Here is a 26,090-nt window from a genome sequence, read left to right on the forward strand (position 1 = left end):
CAATCAAAGCAGATGGGTCTCCATCAGTCGTGTGAAGGAGGAACAGGGCGGCTTTGAGGGTGTAGGAAGCTGTAGGAACCGAGCATCAGCGCCACTCCTACTGTGCAGTATCACTCTGTATCCTGACCTGGGTATCACTCTGTATCCTGACCTGGGTATCAGTCTGTATCCTGACCTGGGTATCACTCTGTATCCTGACCTGGGTATCAGTCTGTATCCTGATCTGGGTATCACTCTGTATCCTGACCTGGGTATCAGTCTGTATCCTGATCTGGGTATCACTCTGTATCCTGACCTGGGTATCACTCTGTATCCTGACCTGGGTATCACTCTGTATCCTGACCTGGGTATCACGCTGTATCCTGATCTGGGTATCACTCTGTATCCTGACCTGGGTATCAGTCTGTATCCTGATCTGGGTATCACTCTGTATCCTGACCTGGGTATCAGTCTGTATCCTGATCTGGGTATCACTCTGTATCCTGATCTGGGTATCACTCTGTATCCTGACCTGGGTATCAGTCTGTATCCTGACCTGGGTAGCACTCTGTATCCTGACCTGGGTAGCACTCCGTATCCTGACCTGGGTATCACTCTGTATCCTGACCTGGGTATCAGTCTGTATCCTGACCTGGGTAGCACTCTGTATCCTGACCTGGGTAGCACTCTGTAACCTGACCTGGGTATCACTCTGTATCCTGACCTGGGTCTCACTCTGTATCCCGACTTGGGTATCAGTCTGTATCCTGACCTGGGTATCACTCTGTATCCTGACCTGGGTATCAGTCTGTATCCTGACCTGGGGTATCAGTCTGTATCCTGACCTGGGTATCAGTCTTTTTCCTGACCTGGGTGTCACTGTATCCTGACCTGGGTATCACTCTGTATCCTGATCTGGGTATCAGTCTGTATCCTGACCTGGGTATCACTCTGTATCCTGACCTGGGTATCAGTCTGTATCCTGACCTGGGTATCAGTCTGTAATCCTGGCCTGGGTATCAGTCTGTGATCCTGACCTGGGTATCACTCTGTAATCCTGACCTGGGTATCACTCTGTATCCTGACCTGAGTATCACTCTGTATCCTGACCTGGGTCAATCATTATGGGGCTAGAAAGCTTGACTCACCAGCATAGGCTGAGATCATGACTGTGTGCCCATCGTAACATGGCTGCCAGAGGACCAGCTGAGAACGGCGGTGCGGCTAATCTGCATTGCCTGCGCATGGAGTTCAGACGAGGGGGGGGGGGGGGGGGGGACAACACAGATAACAGAGAAACGGGGCAGGATTCTGATATATGCAAACGCAGTGACACAGATTTGGTAAAGGCTAGCTCCTCTGGTTAGCTCGTCAACAGAGGCGTAAAGCCCCCATGTGGCTCTCAGAGCATGGGGGAAATCTCCGGCCCACTGACTCAACCTGTACATTTCTGTTGTTAATGTTTACTGCTCGTTGAAGCCTGGAGATTACTGGAATTTGTTATTGTTTTTTTTTCTGTTTTGTTATCTCTTTATATATATATATATATATATATATATATTTCTTTTGCAATGGGGGAGTAAATCTCTTTAGATTTGGGGTCATGAAGACTGAACATGAATTCGGTCTCTCTCGGGGATATAGTCCCTGGCTCTCCTGGAGAGTGCCCTCTTGTTTCCCTGCGGTGTCGCCTTGCTCTGCTCAAGCTGGAAGCCATTGTGGCATCATACACAACTTTAAATCATTCGGTTATGTCAATGTTTTGCATTCATTGAACCTGAGATGCACTTTTGTATGAAACTTTAATGTTTTGACATTTTGATTGAGAATTGTTCGTACTCAGTTTACAGGAAACCACCATCTCCTGCAGCAAAAGGACAGTTATCTCTGATGTTATTAAAAATGTATTGTACAAATATGGAGTTCTGTATTTGGCAGACCTCGTTTTTTTGTGTTGCACATGTGATGGAAATATTAAAAACTGTATGAGGAAATGGCTTCAATGTCCCTTCATTTTCTCTCTTGACCAATTGTGTTTATATATACGGTATAACATTTATATCCGGTACCTCTCACATCAAGATCTGGATGAAAAATGGCATTTATTGGTACCCACTTCATGCTAATCCCATGCCGTTTATGGCACACACACAAACATGCCATTTTTTGCATGCAGTATAAATGTGTTATTTTCGCCAATTCTATTAGAATATTTCTGCATAATGGGGTCCCTAAACACAACTCTTGGAATTCCATAAATTGGGTATGACTGGAAAGCTGAGACTCTTATGGATTCAATGAGCCCAGTTGTATTCAATGTGTGATAATGTTAGTCCCCGTAGTGGCCATTTCATTGTAGTGAGACCACTTTTTCGAAACTTTACCTCACTGTATAAAATTCCCTACTGTATTGTGACCTCTAGGATAATCACAGCATCATGAAACTTTACAAACACAAACTAGAAACCTATAGGGCATTCACGGGATGTATGGCTTTCATAGGTATATTGACAATAAGGGGGTTTCTGAGCAATTTCCAGAACAGAAGCGCTCGCCACGCAATCGCTGAAAAATGCAATTCTTACCGAAATCTCCAAATGTCAAAAAGTTGTTGATACCAAACACAGCATGAATTTATATGGTGTTCCTCAAGGACTTGGTGTCTTAATTTGGTAATTTGTGTGTTTTTGGCCATCTTTTTCAATTATCGAGTGAGTGGTCAAAAATGGTTGGATCTTGTGCACCCACTCTGTGTGACGAATTGGGGAAAAACATGGTCTTGTTTTGTTCTACCTCAGGTAGGGGTATCTAAAAAAACCTGAATCCACTTTGAGGATTTGGGCCTTGTGTCAGTATATATGATTGTGTGTGTGTGCATGAATATGTTTAACCCATCACAGAAGACCTGTGACAGCACATAACATTATCATCATCAAAGGCGTATACTTTGCCCCTTTTTTTCATGGTATCAAATTGCATCCTATTTTTCCTCCCTCCCTCATGGCTCTTGCTAACGAACATCTGAGCATCTTAAGGGAGGTCTGTGTTATTAATGACTCCATTACCCATCACCCTGTGCGGTCCCATTCTACACCCTTGCGCTGGGTCTATTTAGGGAGTCTCCAGCGCTCCAGGGGACCACGGGGAAGAGTCTTCCGCCTTTGCCGAATGGGACGAAACCCATGCGACAACATCTGTCTGTCTCCGCAAATGATTCATCAATGGTGACACTCACTCACATAGCTTTAACACTTATAGTTTTGTTTTTGAAAAGACTCAACACTGCATCTCCTATGCATGGTGCTGAAACTATATTATCATAACTAGGTTATACCATGAATGCCAAATATGATGGAAAACAATGCATTTGAGATATATATATAGGCTACATACTATTTTTATCATATAGCCTACATAAATGTATAGCCTTCATATACAAATTTGTAAAAACAAAGATCTAAAAAAGACATGTTCTTACTATAAATATATAGCCTACATATAGGCCTACACACACACACACAAACACACACGAGAGAGAGAGAGAGAGAGAGAGAGAGAGAGAGAGAAATTAATTTATTCCTGTTTTACACTAATAGCCTAGATATTGATTCCAACATGATCCATAGGATGATGGCATTAATTAGAACTCAAGTACAGTACAGTATTTCACACACACACACACACACACACACACACACACACACACACACACACACACACACACACACACACACACACACACACACACACTGTACTTTATAATGAGCCCGTATCATTGGGTTATGTGATGCTTCTCTTATTGCATTTTCCCTATTTAAAGTGTAATGTCAAATGTGCATGTTGTCTGTTATCTATTTGATGTGATTACGGTAATGCAATGAGGATCCGATGAGGAATGGACGGGCCCTCTCACAGTGACAGCCAGCCTCCGTCTTCCCTCGTCCGAGGCAGAGATGGTACGGCCCGACATTAACCGTCACACTGAATGCAAGCTGGGCACCCATTAAACAACTTTGCTAGCATCTCCCCGTGCCAGGCACTTTTAATAAGCTTCAAGGGCATCTGAGCGGCTCCAGAACTTTGCTTTGCCAGAGATGGACTGGCCCACATCATCCATTACATTAAATTGGGTGGCGGCCTCCAGCTCATATTTATGATTTAATTAAATTCACTTGTGAGGCGTATCAGAACCAGTGCGGCCTCCCTGTCCGACGCCAGCCTAAGCAGCAGAAAACACGCGCACACACACACACACACACACACACACACACACACACACACACACACACACACACACTGCACACACACACACACACACACACACACACACACACACACACACACACAGACATCGGCACTATCTGGGTGCGCGTATAAGTGTTGTGTTTCTGACACTCGCCCAAGTGTTTGAGACTATGTGGGGCGCTTTGGCAGCGATGCTCTCAGGGGTTCATTTAAAGCAATATAATTACACAGCCCCCAAGTATTCTCCATCAGAACGCAACAGAATGGATGGCTTGTTCAGAGATAACTTAGCCCGGCTCGAGCCTCTGCGGTGTCGTCGCCTGAACATTACCTCAATGCTATAGTGGCACTCAATGCTAGTAAGAGCCTGGTCGCGGCGCTCCTCTGTGAAACTGGCCAGTCAAGCCAGATGTTTGGGAGAAGTTTAAAGGAACACTTCACCCCCCCCCCCCCCCCCCCACAAAAAAAAACAATGCTGATTTATTTTGCACGTGATCTGACCAGTGTTGGGCAAGTTACTTTGTTTCAAAATGTAATATACTACATATTACTAGTTACTTTCATTTGAAAGTAATAAGTTACTTTACAATATTACTGTCTGTGTAGAGTAACTCGTTACTTATTACACTACTTTTGCATTACTTTTACCAAAACAACAGCAGCAGCAGAATGACATCGCCGCCCCGGAACCATCCCGACAAATAATTTCAACCACCTTGAAGTCAGTGTAAACAATCCAAAATTCTAAATGTTATTCTTTTCCTTTGTTATTGTCATCTATAGTGGTTATTTGCATGAAAACACACAATTTGATTAGGAAATTATTGTATCTTTTTTAAATATGTGCTTTTATTTATTTATTTTGAACTCAATTTGTAACTTGAGTTACTTGACAAAGTAACTGGTATAATATTACTGAAATCCTATAAGTAATAAGTTATATTACTGAGTTACTGCTAAAAGTAATATATTACATGTAATATGTTACTTTTGTAATGAGTTACCCCCAACACTGGATCTGACACATATCCGAAAACTGCAAAAAAGAAAAAAAATGCAGACATTCATTTAGTTTGACAGTTATTGAGAATGGATTTGAGTTAAGTTGTGGACCAGTGATGTCATTCATGCACAAATGACATCACTGGTCCACAACTTTACTCAAATCAATTCTCAATAACTGTCAAACTAAAGGAATTGTCCTCAAAACTGATTACAGTTTTGTGTGAGATCATTATGATCTCCAGCGCGGGGGAAATGTGCCATTTCATCCAGCAGGAGCAACAAAGGCATAAATAGTAGTACGCACTCAGTCCTCGTGTCCTTGCTGCCGTTCTTGTTTGGTGGAGAATTTGGTTTGGTGAAAACTCCACATTGTTAGGCTGAGCGTTCCTCCCACTGAAGGAGACCTCAGAGACCTCTTATGGCATTCAATATGAGCGCCCAAGCGTGAGATCCAGATCCATTTGGCCGGGAGATCCACTGGGAGTATCTGGGGTAACCCAATCGCTCACACCGGCGCTCCACATCCAGAGAGCCATCTCTTCACTTCAGAACTGTGTCAGCAAAATGGACGCCTCAAGCTCACTCTATAGCCCTGCCACAGTGAGTATGGACCGAGCATTTCCTGTGTAACCCCTTGTTTCTCTTTCTCTTAAGATTTTTATTATAATGTAACATATTAAATAATACTTAGTGATACCTGCTGTGGCATGAAATGACATAAATGCATATCACACACATTTAAGATGATGGAGAACCAGTTTGGAAAGCTTGCATGCATAGTCTTCCTCTGAGCAAAATATTATTTTAAAGCAACTTCCTCAGATTTGTGGACTCCAAATGTGTGGATGGTAAAGAAAGCTCACAGGTGATAATTAGAAAAGGGAATCGTGAGCTGTGAATATCACCTTCAAGTCTGGAGTTTCTGAAAATTCTCACCTTCATCCTGCACTACAAACTACCTGAATACAAACTACAACATGCATGTATATTCAAATGTAAAAAAAAAGATATATATATTATTTATATATTAAAATACAGTATCTACTATGTCCCCAGGCGCTTTACTGCAGCTGCCCACCACTCCTGGCCAGCCCATGGAGGAGGACGAGCCAGGATGGGGAAAAAGCGGGGGGACAAATTCAAAGTAACGTTTACCAGAGTAAAAACCTGGCCATTTCCACCATTGGAGTCAGCCTGTATTTTTAGGTTATTAATAAGTACCATCTAGCACTTAATTCACCTCACTGACAAATTGTTAACAGCTCCAAGACACCTAACTGCAAACACATTTCATCATCCCAGTTATTGCGTCTGTCATATAGTGAAGCTGTTGATTTCCTTACTGTACTTGGCACTGCAGCACCCCCACCCGGAGGCCATGCGAGGGCGAGCGCTCTCCCCTCCTCTGTAGCCCCGTCCTGCAGCCCTGATGGCTAATGAACCCCCCTGCCTCCTGAACTGGGAGAGCTGAAGGTGAGTATCCCCCTCCAGCCCTCTCCCTCAGCCTCGCCAAGACAGACACTTGAAATACATAAGGCACTGGATTGTTTTTTTTTTTGTATTCTCAAAAATGAATTAAACACCAAGCAATAAAATATAGACCATGTGGGGTCAAGCCTGCTGCAACTCTCCAGGCTCCGTCCAGTGTGATGAGGTGGAGGACAAGGGAAGAGTCTGACAGAGAGAGAGAGAGAGAGAGAGAGAAAGTATCAATAATGTAGAATATATACAGCTAGCTAACTGTAAAAATGGAAAAATACACAGCGTGAGAGGAGGGTGAATTCTGCCCTATAAGTTGCTTGCTTTAGTGGCAACACGTCAATTTGTTGCTTAAATATGATATTGATTTGAGTTGTAACTGCTGAAACCAGTTTCCGTGTTTCAATACTCCCTGCTCTGCTGTGTGTGCTGCTACATCTATGCAGAAACTCGAACGCTAATTGAATCAATATATTATTGATATCGATATCGGTTTGGTTCTTAATGCAAATAGATCTGGTAGACATCTGTAAACATTATTATTTTTAATAATGCACCAGGTTGGAGGGTTCCTCGTACAATTTGCAGCATTAGTTATTTGAGAATCTTTTTAATATCCAAGCAAAATTGCTATAGGCAATTGTAACTGAAATATCGATATCAAATCGCATCATATAAATCAAATCGAATCAGGACCTTGTATGTATCGGATGTATCGGAATCATATCGAATCGGGAAATCAGTAGCGATGTAAGTAACGTTTTCTCTACAATATACTTGGCCAATTCCCCCTGCTGTCCCGGTCGCGTGTTGCTCCGCCCCCTCTGCCAATCTGGGGAGAGTAGCACATACCTCCTCTGATACACGTGCAGTCGCCAGCCGCTTCTTTTCACCTGACAGCGAGGCGTTTCACTGGCAGGATGTGGGAGGATCCCCCAATTCCCCTCCCCCCGAACAGGCGCCCCGACCAACCAGGGACCAGGACACGTACCCTTAATACGCTTCCCAACCCGCCGCAGACACGGCCAATTGTGCCTGTGGACGCCCGACCAAGCTGCAGGTAACACGGGGGCTCGAACCTGCAACCCTCATGTTGGTAGGCAGGCCCCTTTTTTAAGCTCTGTTTTGTTTTGTTGTTGTTGTTGTTGTTGTTGTTGTTTTTTGGTGGGAGGGGGGGGTGAGTTAAACACCCTGTCTCCTCCTAATTCCAGTTTGTCATTTATTTTCCTCTCTTTTTGCTTATCGGTGATGAACTAGGAAACGCTCCATAATGGAGTCCCACGGGAGATAGAGGGCCTCATTCTCCAACTACCCCCCACACACTCTCTCTCTCTCTCTCTCTCTCTCTCTCTCATCATCATCTCCTCTCCTCCTCCCATCCTTTCCTTCATTTCATCCCTCTATCTTTACATTCTGTGCTTCCCGTTCAGTCTCTCTCTCTCTCTTTCCTCACCCCTTACCATCATCCTCCCTCATGTCTTTCTGTCTGTCTCCCCCCGCCCTCTCCTCCTTGCATCTCTGGCATTGTAAACAGCTCACAAAAGCATGACAAGGTCTCTGCTCATGTTCCCCCTGCCTCCCTCTCTGTTCTCCCAGCTATTTGTTATTGTCTCCTCGCTATCGCGTGTTTGTCTCTATCACGCGTTTCTTTATTCTGTTTTTTTCCTCTGCGTCAGAAAAGCCAAAGTTAATTAAATATGGAACGAGATGGAGCAGCATCTCTTTAAACCATCATGTCATTAAAATGGCATCCCTGGGAGATGGGCTTAAAAGGAGTCTGAGAACAATGTTTTCTCAGTCAGATATTTATGGGCCTGGTTATGTAAACATGCTCCCTTTATTCTCTATGTATATTTCATGTAATTATCACTTTTTGTAGCGCTTCCCCCCTGAGACTCGTAGAGGCGAGAAGTTACTGGGGGAATGTCATTAGAAGAGACTATTGTTACCGCGCTGCTATGATACGCGGCACTGAGAAAAAGGCTACATTCCCGGCCTGGTGAAACCTTTTATCTATATTTGACTTTATCGTGTAAAAAATCATCAATGTCTTGTTACAGTGTTACATCTTGTTACATCGTGTTACAGTGTGTGTACAGCTGAGCCTCTGCCTAAATCTCATGGCCAATTCTGTGTACTTGGCCATCTTCATTAAAACTACGGAATAGGACTGCGCCACGATATTGGGGTAGGGGGGGACTGACATTGCAATATATTTTGTTTCTATATTGCGATATGAAAAATACAGACATTTTCACCCAAATTACTTGAATGGATCTATCGAGCCTTGCCCCTTTAAGAAGGCGGCCTGTTGGGTAACCTGCGTGGGTGACGTACAGTAGTAGGAAGTGAGTGTGTTTTTAGCCGTAGCCAGAGTGAGTTGCAGGATGCGCTAAGTGAGTAAAGTTACCATAGTTAGCGGGAAAAGAGCTTAGAACGTCACAGAGGCTGTGCATCATGTTCACCGCTGTACCAAAATAAAGTGCTGGTTCTCCACTGCAGAGCTGATCTGGACTCTTAGTAAAAGCTTGTTAGCTACGAGCCAGGCTAAGCTCAAATAGACTAGCACAACACCAGAGGCTTCCCAACGACGGTTCGCAGCAGCAAAAGCTGTAACGGTAACATATTACGCTACTTTTAACAAACCTTTAAATCAGAGTAAAAGTCCTGATTTTGGGGGGCTTTCGGATCTCATTGCAGAGGCTGATAGCCGCTTTAGCATCCTGGCAGTGTGTAGGTCCTGAATGGATGGCAGGCTATACCCGACCACCTTTTCAGCTCGGTGGATGCTGATGCGCTGCAATCCGGAGATGTCCTTGCGGGGCCGCAGCAGCATACCAGACGACGGTGATGATGGAGGAGGTGAGGATGGACTTTGCGTTTACTTGCATTTACCCTCCTCCTCTACGCCCCCTGGTGGCACGACACATCCTGCGACTAATTGTGCATACGCGAGCACGTTGCGATGACGATGCTGAAACCATATTACTGTGCAGCCCTACTAAGGAATTCTGACAAGAACTCTGTGTTTTCTCATCTTGCCAGTCTTTGCCAATCAGATCTAGATGCCAGGAAATGGCATTATTACATTACATTACGTCATTAAAAAACCGAGATGCCTCCTCCTCGCTCAGCCTTGCCCGTGTCTAGGCTACCCATGCTTTTAGAGAAGCTGATGATGTGGAGTGAACTGAATTCCTTCAACAACACCCAGGCCAGAGACTGGAGTGCTTGAAGGCCTGGGTGCCAGCTGACGGAAGCGGCTAATTAAGAGGGCTGCAGAATCAGTGGGGTGCCCTATGAAACGGGGGCACCTGGGTTTCACTGGAGGGGGCCGTTCTCCATCACAACTCATCTGTGCTGCAGAGGGGAGACAGACAGTGGAGCGCTCTCCTCTCGCTCTACGTCTGTGCTGCAGAGGGGAGACAGACAGTGGAGCGCTCTCCTCTCACTCTACGTCTGTGCTGCAGAGCGGAGACAAACAGTGGAGCGCTCTCCTCTCACTCTACGTCTGTGCTGCAGAGGGGAGACAGACAGTGGACCGCTCTACGTCTGTGCTGCAGAGGGGAGACAGATAGTGGACTGCTCTACGTCTGTGCTGCAGAGGGGAGACAGACAGTGGAGCGCTCTCCTCTCACTCTACGTCTGTGCTGCAGAGGGGAGACAGACAGTGGAGCGCTCTCTGTGCTGCAGAGGGGAGACAGACAGTGGAGCGCTCTCCTCTCGCTCTACGTCTGTGCTGCAGAGGGGAGACAGACAGTGGAGCGCTCTCCTCTCACTCTACGTCTGTGCTGCAGAGGGGAGACAGACAGTGGAGCGCTCTCTGTGCTGCAGAGGGGAGACAGACAGTGGAGCGCTCTCCTCTCGCTCTACGTCTGTGCTGCAGAGGGGAGACAGACAGTGGAGCGCTCTCCTCTCGCTCTACGTCTGTGCTGCAGAGGGGAGACAGACAGTGGAGCGCTCTCCTCTCGCTCTACGTCTGTGCTGCAGAGGGGAGACAGACAGTGGAGCGCTCTACGTCTGTGCTGCAGAGGGGAGACAGACAGTGGAGCGCTCTCCTCTCGCTCTACGTCTGTGCTGCAGAGGGGAGACAGACAGTGGAGCGCTCTCCTCTCGCTCGACGCCACGACCACGTAGCACTCGTTCACTCAAGCAGAACGTCAAACACGGTTCACACAAGAGCCACCTCCCCCCCCCCCCATGCCTCTCTCCTCCCCCCACCCCTCCCTCACCCCTCCCTCACCCCTCCCTCACCCCTCTCTCCCCCCGCTTGTTTTCCATTATGCAGGGAGATGTTATTGCATGGCATGATGAAATTGTATGTCAAGGTGCATTTCATTCAAGCCAAATACACTTATACGCAGATGCAAAAAAGAGACGTCTGTGTACACTGCAAACGCGCGCAATGTACACACACAAAAGGCACACACACGTACGCGCGCGCTACGCACAGCATGTGTGGCTCCCACGTGCATAACTTAATGGCCCTCTCCCTTTCCATTGTTCGTCGAGTCTTCTTTGCTGTGGGGTCAAAATGTCTCGCAGTAATCTAACTAGCTGCGACTGCGGGGACAATAGAAGGTCTGCCGTGAGTTCTGTCGTTACTGCTCGGCCCACCAGAGGCGGATAGGCTACAGCTCTCCACCATCAGCGCTGAACCTGCCATAATGCTATCCAACCTGACCCCGCACAGATGCGGTAAACTTAAGTGAACCGCAGTTTCGAAAGTCGACGGCAATAACCACTGCAGAATTGCTTTTAATCAACGTCTGAAATGAGGGTGACTTGAAGCGTCGCCCCATGCTGATTAAATGTAATTGTTTAATTGCCAAGTGCTGGGAACCCCATCTAAGAGGATTCCAATGGAATTATTTAATCTCCAGTCAGGAAGTAGTACACTGCAGGAAAAAAGGCGCAGGGAAAACGGAAGAAGGGAAAAGGCAAAAAAAAAAAAAAAATCAAGCAGAAAATAGCCTTGTTTTCCTTTTTGAATATGTCCCTCATTAAATATTAACTGTGGTTTACATTTAGCCCGGCTGAGAAAGTGAACAGCCCAGGCAGGGGGGTAAAAACGCACGCTACAGCAAGTGATGCTACAACTTAAAAAGAGGTCACCCTTTTTGCACAGCGGAGTGCTTTGCTCTTTCACTTTTGCATTTATCCTCTCGGATGCCACGATGGGTGTGTTTGGTTTTCACTCATAAGGTGTTCCTGGTGTTTGAACTTAGGCGTGATTCCTCTCATGCCAAAGACAGACAGACGACACCGGCTAAACATTCCACTGGTGTTGCCAGCCAGGCCTCTCATTGTGTGCAACCCGGAGGTGTTATCCACTGGAAGATTTGAGCATGAGGTCATTGTGGGCTGAGTGCTGAAGGGGAACCTCTAAGAGTTTAACTATTGCAAGATTCTCCTGGGGAAGTTTATATAGGCCCGCTCCCCTCTCATCACTGGTGGAGCCTCTGCTAATGGGGGTCTATAAACTTAAGGGGCACAGGTGCACTTCATTTGAGGTCACAGCTTTCAGACACATTGCTTGAGGTCACAGACATCCAAACCAAACCCCGCCCCCGTAAACACATTCACATACACAGACAGAACGCTTTGAGACATGCACACACACAGACAGACACACACAGACACTTTATGTACATCAAATATAACCTCTCACTGGTATTTCATCTCTATTTCCATAGTGCAGCTACTACCTACCCCTCCTCCTAGGCCAATTTAAGCTGGCGTGAGTCCCAATGCATTCAGCAGCCATATTGGCTTGGCACACGTGCCACGACGTTTCAATCTATCAGCAGAATCGATAGCTGCTGCTGCTGCTGCTCCTCCTGATATAAGTGCAGACAGAGCAGGCGTTCGTTACAGTGGAGATGGGCCCTTTGCTGTTGCATTTAGAGACACAGGGAGTAAACACAGGCATGCCATTCTGCTGATGGATGCAGTTCTCTAGCTCTCCCGAGGGAAATGTGTCTGCATCCCTCTGGTCAGAAGAAGTGTGCTTCTGTCCCCGCTCACCAGGCCACAGGGCCGGGGAGAGGAGAGGGGTGGGTGGTGGTGGTGGTGGGGAATGGGGGGCTTCTGTCCCTGCTCACCAAGCCACAGGGCCGGGGAGAGGAGGGGTGGGTGGGTGGTGGTGGTGGGGAATGGGGGTCTTCTGTCCCCGCTCACCAAGCCACAGGGCCGGGGAGAGGAGAGGGGTGGGTGGTGGTGGTGGTGGGGAATGGGGGGCTTCTGTCCCCGCTCACCAAGCCACAGGGCCGGGGAGAGGAGAGGGGTGGGGGGGGGGGGGGGGGGGGGGGGGGGGGGGAGGGATGGGGAGAGCACAGGCCTGTTCCCCCCGCAGCTGTGCCCTTATTCCCAACACCTGACCAGGGGCCCAGATGTGCACACACGGGCAGCGGCAACAATTTGAGCAATGTAAGTCCCCTGTGGGACCCCAGGCACCTGCAAAAATGTAGCCCCACTATCTAGCATGAAGGCATAATTACAGGTCTAATAAGTCTGCATCTGGAAAGAACTCGTTTAATCTATCAAAACAAAGCTAGCTAGCTAGCTAGGCTGTGGATCGGCACGCTGTGAAAATGGAGTTGCACGATCGCAGTATTTCCTCTGCACATCGTGCAAAATGTGCAAAAGGCGTAAGTACCACTTGATCCAGAAGCGTTTTCCAAATCGGTGACCCAATTAGTCATCAGGTAAACAATAACTACAGGGCAAATTGCTGTCATTTGCAGTCGAGAGCTGAATTATATATTACATATGATTTATTTATTTATTTTATTGTGCATAGGTCCTCAGGTCTTTAGGGAAATCCATTCATTTTTTTCCGAAAATGATAATGCTAAATTCTATTCACTTATATAGAACACAATCATACCTCTCTTCTGGGCCACTATAGACAAATTCAGTTTCAGTTTCACAGTTACAGAATATTGTTATGTTCTGCACTTAAGTACTGGCTAAAACATAGTACATAACTGTTTACATTTTTGTCCATTAAAAGTGACAAACTGTAACAGTGAAAAGACACTAGAAAGCAGCATCCAAGGCCTGCTGATGATTCTGAGGCTATATTTGTTATCTATTATGACTCAGATCAGTCAGGCTCTTGGTGCAGCGTGTATGCTGTATGACTGTATCGCTTGAATAGGATTGATAATCCCAATACAAACAATGCAGGCAACATTTACTGCAAACCAAGGCCAATTTCGAGGAGTGACTTCACCCAATACTCGCTGCATGCTCAAAGCACTGTGAACACAGAAAGCTATCAAGGTGAATGGTGACATCTAGTGGCAAGTAAACATACATGCAGCTGATTGATCAAAATTAAAGAGAGGGAGAGAGAGAGAGACAGAGAGAGAGAGAGAGAGAGAGAGAGAGAGAGAGAGAGAGAGAGAGAGAGAGAGAGAGAGAGAGAGAGTTTGGCATTGTTTGTGAACAGGTTACTGCTCTCTTACATAAAGCAAATTGTTTTTCCAAAATGTGTCCAAAATTAAAACAAAAACAATACAACAGAAAGTATTGCATCTATCAAATAAAGGTCATTCTGTCTGTCTGTCTGTCTGTCTGTCTGTCTGTCTGTGTGTCTGTCTGTCTGTCTGTCTGTCTGTCTGTCTGTCTGTCTGTCTGTCTGTATGTCTGTCTGTCTGTCTGTATGTATGTATGTATGTATGTACCGTATGTTATATATGTATGCATGTACAGTATGTCTGTCATATCTCAAGAACCGTTCGTCGGCTCGACTTCAAACTCAGGGAGTGCGCTTACGGGGACATGATGAAGTGCACGCGCTGCATAGTCATAACGCCACCTACTGACAACACAAAAAGCGCTTTATGACGAGAACTTTCCATCCAATCGTCTTCAAACTTGCGGAATGCACTGCTGGGACCATGACGGAGTGCAGTGCCACATTTCTGACACGTGCATGGCATAGCGCCACCTACTGGCAACACAAAAAGCGATTTATTTTGAGAGCCGTTTGTCCGATCGACTTTAAACTTGGCAGGTGCGCTGCTGGGAACCCGACAGAGTGTGGTGTCAAATTGCATGCAATTCAGACATGCACATAGTTATAGCGCCATCTACTGGCAACACAAAAAGTGGTTTATCTCGAGAACCATCTGATCGCCTTCAAACTTAGCGGGTGCGCTGATGGGGACCCGAGGAAGTGCAGTGTCCAATTTCATGCAATTTGACCAATTGGCGGGGAGCAGTGCAAGCAGGGGGAGGATGGGGTGAAGAGGGGGAGAGCATGCTGTGTGAATGGGGGGGAGGGGAGGGAGGGGAACAGGCACTGCACTAGTAAGTATAGTTGCAAATTCATAGATGGGCTTTGATAACACACATTTCAGGACTTTACATAATGTATGTTTGAAACTGTAAAACCTTCTGACAGCAGAGTGTGATAGTGATCTATTTTTACTGTAGCTGTAGAGCAGGATGTCAGTTTATGTCTTTTAACATAATAGCTGCTTCACAAAAGGTACGACACAACATGACCAGTTAATGGATGTGTAGCCTGCGTGGCATTTATTCAAGAAAAAGATGAATGCTCGTTTTGTTTGCTTTTCTACAGTAGCCCTACAGCATAGCTAAGCTAACTGATTGACAGTGAAATTACATATCTGGACCATGTTTCTACATATGGCCTGCTGACAGGCATAATTATTGCAGTGTCTGCATGGTACTTATCCATGGGCCTGAAGAGATTGTTCTCTGACCTTTTTTTCCCTCCCACCAGACACCTGGCACAGCTCTGGTAAAGCTGTCCAGTTCATACAGTATGTGACCTACATAATATCTGTGAAGCTCCTATTGTAAAAAGAGAGAGAGAGAGAGAGAGAGAGAGAGAGAGAGAGAGAGAGAGAGAGAGAGAGAGAGAGAGAGAGAGAGAGAAGACTACAATATTAAGATGTTAGCTGGATATATTTATTTATTTGTTTGTTTATTTATTGATTTATTATTATTTTGGACATGCTTTAATTATCCTTTCTGATGATGACCGTTTAGCACACACGTCACATGTGGACACTTGGAATTAAATGACTTTACACAGTACCTGATACATCCAAACATTCAAATGCACAATTGATATACTAATTATGGAATATGACAAACTGTAGTGCACAGTCTAGCTCCAGCTGATGACTGTGGAGCATTAAATTATGAACAATTCCATCCATGATAGTCTTTGCAAATTGTCTATATCCCCTCCCACGGTCACCAGCTTGTCACTGGCCAGCATGAAAGTCAGCTGCGGAGCTAATGTCGCTTGGGGCACAGCATGCTGCTAAAGGCCCTGCGGAAGCTATACTGTGGCAATGACGATACAGGAAGGGGTTAATAGCCGAGTTGAGCCACAGGAGCCAGAAGGTGACCTCGTACCAGTGGTGCTGGACGCACCGCCCTCTGCAGGCAGTGCGGATGATCATCAGTAGGGTGTATGGCGCCCAGCAGATGGCAAAAACACACACTATGATGGCCAGGGACTTTGCACATTTCTCATCCCTGGACAGACGGCTAGGCTGAGCAGCCCAGTTGGTTGAGGAGGCATCTAGTTTGCCCAGACAGGAAGAGGAGGCCTGGGGGAGTGGATATAGCCTTTTTTCAGCCAGCTTCATCCCCGACCCCCAGTGGTGGGAAAGGGGGCTGCGCTGCCTTTCCCCTGGGCCCTGGGCAGAGGCGCAGTTTGAAGGTGCACGGGGTTGGGCCTCCCTGCTGGAGTCTCCTCCTGCCTATGCTGACGTTGAAGAAAGCCAAGGAGATGAAAGGATAGAAGAACTCCAGCATGGAGGCACCCAACAGGAAATACCAAGTGTGAAGCACTCAACCTTTGGCACGAGGCTGCGTGATCCTCCCATGCACCACGTCCTGCCAGGTGAACAGAATCGGCTGCTGACTGCACATGTATCGGAGGAAGCATGTGCTAGTCTACCAGAGGGGGTGGAGTAACGACCGAGAATTGGCCAAGTAGAATTGGGGAGAAAACAGGTTTCTCATTCCCAAGTAGTCAAATGCTGCCCAAGTGCTGTCCAAGAATTCGAATACTTGGGAATGAGAACAGTGATACCATCAAATTATTAGCATTATAAACCATTTCAAAATAGCCTATATAATATTCTTCTATGCACACTAGATATGTCATCATATGTTTGCAAAATCTCTGAATTTGTGAACCCCCTGTGTCTCGGAAACGCTAACAGTGTGCTATTGAAGTGCAGTTAAGGGTGCTATTGAGTGGGAAGTCAATGAAGTACCTGACTGTCCACAACACTGTCCAGCAGGCAGCTTAGTTCAAACCTGGATACAGTATATATGCCTCTGTTCTGAAGAATCACAATCAGCGTTATTGGCCAAGTATGTACAAGGAAATTGGCTCCGGTTGGCTTAACTCTCAATGTACTCACACACAAAAGAAAAATGTATGCTCAGGCTAAAACAAACAAGAAAGACTTTGGCTGAATGACAGAGGCTTAATGAGGTACCAGGCAATAAAAACAGAGCAGTTGTCCTTATATTGTAGATTAAGCCAATCTGAATTTACATTTCTTTATTAATACTATAAAATACAGTTCAGTTCAGTACATAGAAAGTCTGTTGGTTAGGTTTCTCCTCATCATGTGAGTTGATCATGTAGGCCTATGTCATTCGCAGACATAGGTTGAGAATCAGCACATCCTTAAAATCAAACCTAATGCAATGATCTGAAGCCTTCTCTTCTAACACTGTGTAGTTAGCTTTGTTATGTGCTGTCGTCCCGTTTTACTGCCAATAATATGCACCTAATCTCATCCATTCTTCTATTTCCAAAGATGAGCTGTCTTCTCAGACTGTTGGCCGCGCTTCTCTTTCAGTGTTCAGAGAGAAATGCTTTTAGCTAAATGCTACTTGGCTGCCGGTGGCCTGTTCAGGCTATGATTGATCTCTCCAGGTTGGAGGGACCACCACGGCACGGAGGAGGATCTCTACCATCAAAGCTACCTAATTAAAGAAGTCTCTCTCTCTCTCTCTCTCTCTCTCTCTCTCTCTCTCTCTCTCTCTCTCTCGCTCTCTCTCTCTCTCTATATATATATATGTATCTCTCTCTCTCTCTCTCTCTCTCTCTCTCTCTCTCTATCTCTCTCTCTCTCTCTCTCTCTCTCTCTCTCTCTCTATGTCTCTCTCTCTCTCTCTCTCTCTCTATGCCTCTCTCTCTCTCTCTCTATATATATATACATGTATATATATATATATGTCTCTCTCTCTCTCTCTCTCTCTCTCTCTCTCTCTCTCTATGTCTCTCTCTCTCTATGTCTCTCTCTCTCTCTCTCTCTCTCTCTCTCTGTCTCTGTGTGTGTGTGTGTGTGTGTGTGTGTGTGTGTGTGTGTGTGTGTGTGTGTGTGTGTGTGTGTGTGTGTGTGTGTGTGTGTGTGTGTGTGTGTGTGTCTCTCTCTCTCTCTCTCTCTCTCTCTCTCTCTCTCATGTTATTTGTATCCATTGCTCTGATGTTAAGTGTTTGCTTGTGAAGAAAAACAGAACACTCTATGCCGAGACTCGTCTCACCTTGGAGTTAACACACATAAGGACACTGTGACCTGGCTTTTGAACAACAAACACCAACAGAAGAAGGTTCAGTGAGGCGAGCAGCTGCAGAGGTTGGAAATCTTTGTTAGCTTGTAGATGAGCGCTAAGCTAACACAGGCAGAGCTGATCAAACTGACACTGCAGATTTCGGCACACTTGTTAAGCAGTATGCTGATGCTCTATGGTTGACGTAATTCAGGCTGCAGGCCTAATTGTTGGGATTATGCGATTCTGTTGAACTGGTAATTAAGAGTGAAACTGTAAAACAAACAATACCGCCCCCATCTGGCAATGTCATGTTATAGGACCTCTGGGTGTAGAAGTGAAAGCAACTCGCCTACCACCACAGAGACCCACGGGTTCAATTCCCGGCAGCGGTACTTCCGGCTTGGTCAGACGTTCCTAGAGATACAATTGGCTGTGTCTGCGCGGGTGAGAAGCAGGTGGGGGTGTGAGGCCTTGTCGCTGCACTAGTGCCTCCTCTGGTCAGATGGGACACCTGCTCGGGGCGGGGGAGGGGAACTGGGGGGGGGGGATAGCATGATCCTCCCACGCGGTATGTCTTGTCAGGGAAACTCCTTTGCTGTCAGGTGAAAAGAAGTAGCTGGCAACTGCACATGTGTATTGGAAGAAGCAGGTGCTAGTCTACAGCTCTCCCTAGATCGGCAGAGGGGGTGGAGCAACGACCAGGACAACAGGGGGAATAGGCCAAGTACAATTTGGGAGAAAACGGGGGAAATCAGAGAGAGAGAAAGAGAGAGAGAGAGAGAGAGAGAGAGTGAAACTGCATCACAAAATGTTGTTATTAGGTGTTCTAGACTATTAATTGTCCCTTTGCATTATATCTGACTTTGGCATTTAAAATGAGGATGCTATTAAAGCAACTGGGAAAGCAGCACTCGGTCAGTCTGTCCTGAAGTTGAAATGTGACTTTTCTGTCTTGGTCATGGGGGAAGGCTATAATTAGGGGTGGCACTGGGCCTGAATGGGTCAGGACTGATTAACCTCTGCAGATGGGCACGTTTGGGACAATGAGATGGCACTGCCCCTAGCAGACAGACAATGAGATGGCACTGCCCCTAGCAGGCAGACAATGAGATGGCACTGCCCCTAGCAGGCAGACAATGAGATGGCACTGCCCCTAGCAGACAGACAATGATATGGCACTGCCCCTAGCAGACAGACAATGAGATGGCACCGCCCCTAGCAGACAGACAATGATATGGCACTGCCCCTAGCAGACAGACAATGCGATGGCACTGCCCCCAGCAGACAGACAATGATATGGCACCACCCCTAGCAGACAGACAATGAGATGGCACCGCCCCTAGCAGACAGACAATGATATGGCACTGCCCCTAGCAGACAGACAATGCGTTGGCACTGCCCCCAGCAGACAGACAATGATATGGCACCACCCCTAGCAGACATACAATGAGATGGTACCGCCCCTAGCAGACAGACAATGAGATGGCACTGCCCCTAGCAGACAGACAGTGAGATGGCACTGCCCCTAGCAGACAGACAATGAGATGGCACTGCCCCTAGCAGACAGACAATTAGATGGCACTGCCCCTAGCAGACAGACAGTGAGATGGCACCGCCCCTAGCAGACAGACAATGTGATGGCACTGCCCCTAGCAATGACCTGGGATACCCACCCCTGAAAAACCCCTGTGTGTGTGTGTGTGTGTGTGTGTATGCGTGCGTGCGTGCGTGCGTGCGTGCGTGCGTGTGTGTGTGTGTGTGTGTGTGTGTGTGTGTGTGTGTGTGTGTTTTTTTACCGTGCCTCCAGTCTGCCTAAAATGGTTATGGCATTATGTTAAAGTGAGATTGTTACCTACAGTTTCCTCCCTAAAGGTCAATAGAAGAATAACCAGAGAAAATCGTTATCATATCAAAACAGTCTCATATCTTCCAGCATCAAGGCAGTATTAAAGCAGGGGTTTCAGGCTGGTGTTTTACTGTTTCAGGACTTAACAATGCTATTCACAATGCACCAGACAGAATACATTGAAATTGATTATTCCAGATTACAGTTATGACAGTAAAGAACATTTTCAAGAAATAAACTACGAGTTTACTGAGATAGCTTATGACTTTAATTATAGAATCTATAATAATCTATAATATAGATGATTAACTTTAATAATTTTTGTAACAAATTGCTGTGATCATTTTGGCAATTATTTTCACAATAGAAGTTACCATCTATTAAAAAAAAAGACTAAAACAAATATTGTTAGAAGTTAGAAAATACAAATTTTCAGAGCAAAGACAACAACTCATTATTTGTGTTACAGTATTCATTTACAGATTTATTTTATGTTTGATGTTTTTCTTCTTTTTCCCCAACTTCCTCAAGTGTGCCAATAATTGCGGATGAGAGTGCAAATTACTTAAGTTAATTTCAATTAAATACTGAATACATACAACAACGTACAAGGACAGGACACAACATAACTGTCAACACTACCACATGCTTGTGAATTAGGGCTATACAAATAAACTTGACTTGACTTGACTAACCCATAATGCCAAATGTATTCGCAGCACAATTCAATATAGTGTCAACAGACTGTTTTTTTACACAGTGCTGTCTGCCAATTATCCTCAAGCTTCATGCCCCCAAATTCAATTTTAGCCAGGGTGAGGCATTCAGCAATCATGAATCATGAATCACGAATTTTCAAGAACTAAGATACTAGGAAGAAGCAGTACAGCCTGATGTGACTCATATTCACAACAGGCTTTTACAGTGTGGTTTGTAGGCCACCACACATGGGTTCAGGGTGAGAAGAACAGGGATGAGAGCAGGAGACAGACAGGCGTGTGGCTCTGCAACATCTATGCAGGTCTACTATGTGAAGCATCATGGAGCTCATACTGTACCAGCATCACAAAATACATAAAGTTCAATCTTACAGTGAGTGGGATTTGTTGTTCAGAGGTGGAGGGGGGGACAGGTGTTGTCTTCAAAATAGTTTTATACATCTAAGCAAAACATCTTGTGGTATTAAGTGCAGAACAACTTTACAAACCTTGTTCCTCCAATCACCTATAGCCCAAGAAGCCTCTCCTATTCAGACTGCTCTATAAAGGGAATACATGATACTTCTTCCCCTACCTTTCCCTCTCTCGCTGTCTCTCTCTCCTCTCTCTGCCTGTCCCTAAAATGTCCCTGTTGGGGATTCTATCTCCTGGCTCCCTTTGAAGCAGTGGCCTCTCTTTGCCTCCATTATCTTGTCATTTGTGGGGGATTACGCTCTGGAGCGCACACAGTCCACCCTGTCGCTTAAGAACTGTGACAGCTTACAATAATTGCCGTGCTAATTAGCAGGAACTAGTGCAGTGTGCGCTTCTTTCCCTCGCCAGACCTGATTTGATGAATATGCTTTTGATTCATGTCTGCAGCGTTGGTGTTTCTATCACTTCCCAACTGTTGTGTGACACTGATCATGATGACTGATTCATATGTTGTGTGACACTGATCATGATGACTGATTCATATGTTGTGTGACACTGATCATGATGACTGATTTTATATGTTCACAAATAATACAGAGAAGGTTTCTTGAGGTTCTGGAGTGGCGTAGGGAGCATTTTACTGGAATGAAATCAATACAATAATCAGAGTGTGAAGCAAATTATGACTTTGGAAGAACATCTTCATCCCATGATGCATTTCTCTCTTGATGGAAGGAGTTTTTCCTATGGGTGGTGATGCTTCTATATATCAACAACGATTTTTTCTTTTCTTTTTTGCAACAGGGTATCGCTGCTGTTGTAATATGTAATGATAACGTGGCTTTACAACTTCTATTTTATTTGCACATGCTGTTTATTTGTAGCTATACTATTTGTTATGGGGTTTGTTTTGTCTGTATCTGGATAGCATATGGATCCATATGAGCACTGGTCTTGTCATCTAAAGAGGTGAGAGAACTGGTCACCTGTGATGAATGTTCCTGGACTTTTCTCACAGGCGCCTAAAGTGACTTGGAAGCCGTGGATTTCTCTGTCACTGCTCCTCCATCATGGATGACCTCTCGTCAACCTCTTTGTGAGAAGGTCACATATCTCAGGGGAGCTAATTGCTTGTGGTACTTCTTCAGCCCTTCATAGCCACACACACAGGATAATGCTACGTGAGAGATGATCTTCATTCTCCAAAATAAATAAATAAATCCAACCAAATATTGTCAGTTGTCACTGTCAGTCCTAGTATAGAAGCCTGGACAATTCAAACAGTTGCTGCTCTAGCCTGCATGTGCAGACAGCACTCAGCAGCGGGCAGCAAACACTTCCATCTAGTGGACAGGAGAGGAATTGGACTGCAGCGAGTTAGGTCAGGGGTTCACAACTGGTGAAGACCAGTAGGGAAATCCAACTGGATAGGCCTATAGTTGGCTCCACATTATATTTCCAGTAGAAAATTCAGCTGGTCTATTGCTTTTTTAATTTCATTTTTCCTCCACCCCCCTTTTTTGTCTTATAAAGGGTCAGGTCATACTGGGTTAATGCCAGTGGAAACCGCTGAGAGTGAAATGGTTGCTCAAGTGATCTGGTAGGCCGTCTGAGACACATGCTGAGTCTGAGACAAGACCAAGGACTGCGGGCTCCATTAGAAGAAGAAGAAGAAGAAGAAGAAGAAGAAGGCTGAAGCTCTGGCAAAAACGCACTGTCACTGACACTGTCCACGGTGCTGTATTGCTGTGTTGGTTGGTGTGGTGGTTTCAGCTGATATGCTATCTATCCCCCGTGGTGCTGAACCTCATCAATCGTTGCACATAGCGCGTGTGACGTGTCCATTGGTGCTGAAACTGGCAAATTAGGACGATAGGATAATCAGATATTTAATTTTGCCGTTGTGAATTTTAAAATCAGAATGCTCCGCCCCCTCTGTGCTGAAGCTCCGCCCCTTCTGAGCGACCTCCCGTGGATCCGTCCAACACCCAAGGAGGAGGCCCACTGTGATAACAGACAGGTCACATGATCACCCAAGCAGCTGTCAGCTGATTGACATGATCAGATTTCACGTGTGGAGTCTCTGAGACTGTTGTGCCATAACAACTCAGCCAACACAAGTTGTGAGTTTATTTCAAAATGCCTAACTAACTGTACGTCCGTTTCATTTGTATTGACGAGATTATTAGCCCCCATATAGTAAAATGCATTCGCCTAATGGTAATGTACCGGTAGCATAATGTATAATTTTGCTCCATGTGGCCGCGAAGCAGCGATTATACTCTGCTTTCCAATGCCCCCGCCCACTATTTTACCATCTGCATAATGTTATTTGTCGCGCTGTGTAGTTAGTTTACGCTAACTTTAACGTCCACTTGACCCTCATTAAGGAGTTGAATGGGCGCACAGTAGGATCACGTTAAAAGTGGTGATGGATCCAGGCAAACTTGAGGAGCAGCTACTCCTCTATGCCAAAGAAGGCAAATCTTGCCATATTCAGAAGCTGCTGGAGCACAGGGTCGACGAAAGCAACTTTCGCTTCAACATCAACTGCAGATGTAAGTGAAATTAACCCCAAAAATAAACCAGTGCTATTTACCTGGCTAGCATGACGTCACCCTGCTGTCACTGTAGCTAGGAGCAAAGCCAGTACAGGATGGACGCCCCTCCACCTGGCCTGTTATTTTGGACACAAGGATGTTGTGGAGGAACTACTCAAGGTGAGAAGATGACAGATTGTATACATCTGAATTGACTCTGTATTGAACTGGTGCATAATGTATGTTGTGCTGGAAGTCATGTTTTGTCAATGTATTTACAGGCTGGAGCAGATGTGAATTTGCAGAATACCATGGGTGACACGCCTCTGCACAAAGCGGCCTACACTGGAAGAAAGGTGAGGAACATCCCTGTCAGCTTCTGTAGCTATTGTAATGAGAGGTGCAGTCTGCATTGTCACTATTCCTATTGAGGCTTTTGAGAGATGCCAAAAATGAACAAGTCGGAGGTTCTCAAAAGTGGGGCCCCCAAGGACCCCCAGGGGGGTCTATGGGGGCTATTCACTATAATGTTGTATGACTCTTTTGCTCATGGGCTTTATACACCTTCTGTAATAAAACATCTAAAGCAATCTCACCGCACGGGGGACCTTGGGACAAGATCTTATCAAATGCGGGTCCTTGGTTTTAACTTGTCATTTTGATGTGAAAAAAGTTTGAGAATCACTCTGGCGGAGGTGTGATGGACAGCTTCTCGTCCTTTTCAGTAAACAATCAACTTATTGACATTGGACTCTATAGGAGGTGGTTCTGCTGCTGCTGCGGTACGATGCCTGTGCCAACATCATCAACGGAACGGCCCAAATCCCCAAAGACGTCACGGAGGATGACGAAATCATCACCATGCTGGAGGGTATGAAATGATGATGATGAAGGGGGGCTAAAAAAAGCAATGACTGATGGTCTCTCATTACCGTAGGTGAGCTGGCCTGGTTCTTAAAACACTGCTTGGTTTGTGCAGCTGCAGAGAGAAGAGAGGAGCGGAGGCGTGAGGAGAAGCTTCTGGAAGCAGCCAGAGAGGGAGACTTGTCCATCCTGTCTAAGCTGGTGAGCATCTGACCCTCTGTTCAACCGCTTGGTGGTAAAATATAGACGCTGCCTTTCATTAAGATGGGAATATTCTCCATTGAGCACATACTGTACAGTACAGCAGAACCTCACATCAACACTTTCTCCTGTTTCCCCTGCTTGCTGAAGATGTCACCTAGTAGTTCCAGGCATCTGAGGACACGCTCTCAATCTTCTAAATGGTGTCAGTTTGGATGTTTGCCAGATGTGTTTCCTGTAAATATGGCTGGGCAATATGGACCAAAAATCATATCTCACTATTTTTAGTCTGAATGGCGATACACGATATTGGTGTTTTCTACAAAGTGGGCTAAATGTTCAGCTGTACCCAATTTCCCCTCCAAGCACTTTTTTTTTTTATTATTAAAACAAGACTTTGTTTTAATAAAATAAAATGTAAAGACAGGGTTTCCTTCCTGACTTGGTGCTTTCACAAAATATTTACACAATGACATTTCTGATAAATACTCAAATCAGTCATGTGGATATAATGACTAAGTGGGTAAAGGCAAATAATAGAACAGCTAGAACATCCTGGTAAGTTCAGAAAATGCCTTTAAAACCAGGAAAAGACAGCACTTATGCCATATTACAATAAAAATGTAAGGTGATATCTAGTCTCATGTCACAATATCAATTTAATATCGATATGTTCTCCAGGTCCATCTGTAGATGTGAAACATCAGTAAATGTCGAGCTCTTCTGCCTCGCTAACTTGTCGACTCTGATTTTCAATTATTCAGCTCAGCAAAACCGAGCCTCCAGATATCCACTGCAGGGATTTGGTGGGGAATACGCCCTTACACTGTGCAGCCTACAGGGGGCAGAAGCGGTGCGTGCTGAAGCTGCTCAAGTCTGGAGCCAGTCCCAGCATCAAGAACATGAACGGTAACTTTCCAGCTTTTATCAGATGTCATCCACCTCTTGATTATTACGCCTGATGATGCTTTGTCTACATTAGTGCAGCTCATGTGTAGGATCATTGTTTTCAAAGCAGTTATGTGAACCTGCACGTGGTACAGTACACATCCTCTGTTATGTTATCTTATTTGTCTGGTTAGCGGATGATGAGTTATTGTGCGGCTGGTTCTGTTGCAGACCAGACGGCGTTTGACCTCGCCCGTAGTGATGAGCTGAGACAGATTCTGGCAGCCTATCGTGACAAGGTGAGGGGCGGGTTGTTCCATCTTTGAGGGACGGGGGTGCTAA

General features: G+C 45.6%; 1 protein-coding gene and 1 pseudogene across 2 annotated transcripts in view; one reads left to right on the top strand and one right to left on the bottom strand.

The window, feature by feature from the left end:
- Nucleotides 1-15,987: 15,987 nt before the first annotated feature.
- Nucleotides 15,988-20,821, bottom strand: LOC310797388 (histamine H3 receptor pseudogene; annotated as a pseudogene). Its single transcript has 3 exons — nt 20,818-20,821; nt 16,354-16,550; nt 15,988-16,307 (listed from the first exon to the last, which is right to left on the bottom strand). The product of its transcript is annotated as a histamine H3 receptor pseudogene (transcript).
- Nucleotides 20,822-23,686: 2,865 nt separating this feature from the next.
- The window catches only part of LOC310797389 (oxysterol-binding protein-related protein 1-like), a gene marked incomplete at both ends in the record, with an annotated part of 33,563 nt that continues 31,159 nt past the window's right edge, over nt 23,687-26,090 (top strand). The window contains 7 exons of the mRNA XM_083659757.1: nt 23,687-23,813; nt 23,890-23,975; nt 24,077-24,151; nt 24,555-24,666; nt 24,775-24,860; nt 25,625-25,769; nt 25,980-26,047. Coding sequence (XP_083515883.1) covers nt 23,687-23,813; nt 23,890-23,975; nt 24,077-24,151; nt 24,555-24,666; nt 24,775-24,860; nt 25,625-25,769; nt 25,980-26,047 — 699 coding nt within the window. The remainder of the gene's footprint in view (nt 23,814-23,889; nt 23,976-24,076; nt 24,152-24,554; nt 24,667-24,774; nt 24,861-25,624; nt 25,770-25,979; nt 26,048-26,090) is intronic.

Source organism: Poromitra crassiceps (assembly GCF_964638095.1).
Source record: "Poromitra crassiceps genome assembly, chromosome: 23".
NCBI lineage: Eukaryota > Metazoa > Chordata > Actinopteri > Beryciformes > Melamphaidae > Poromitra > Poromitra crassiceps.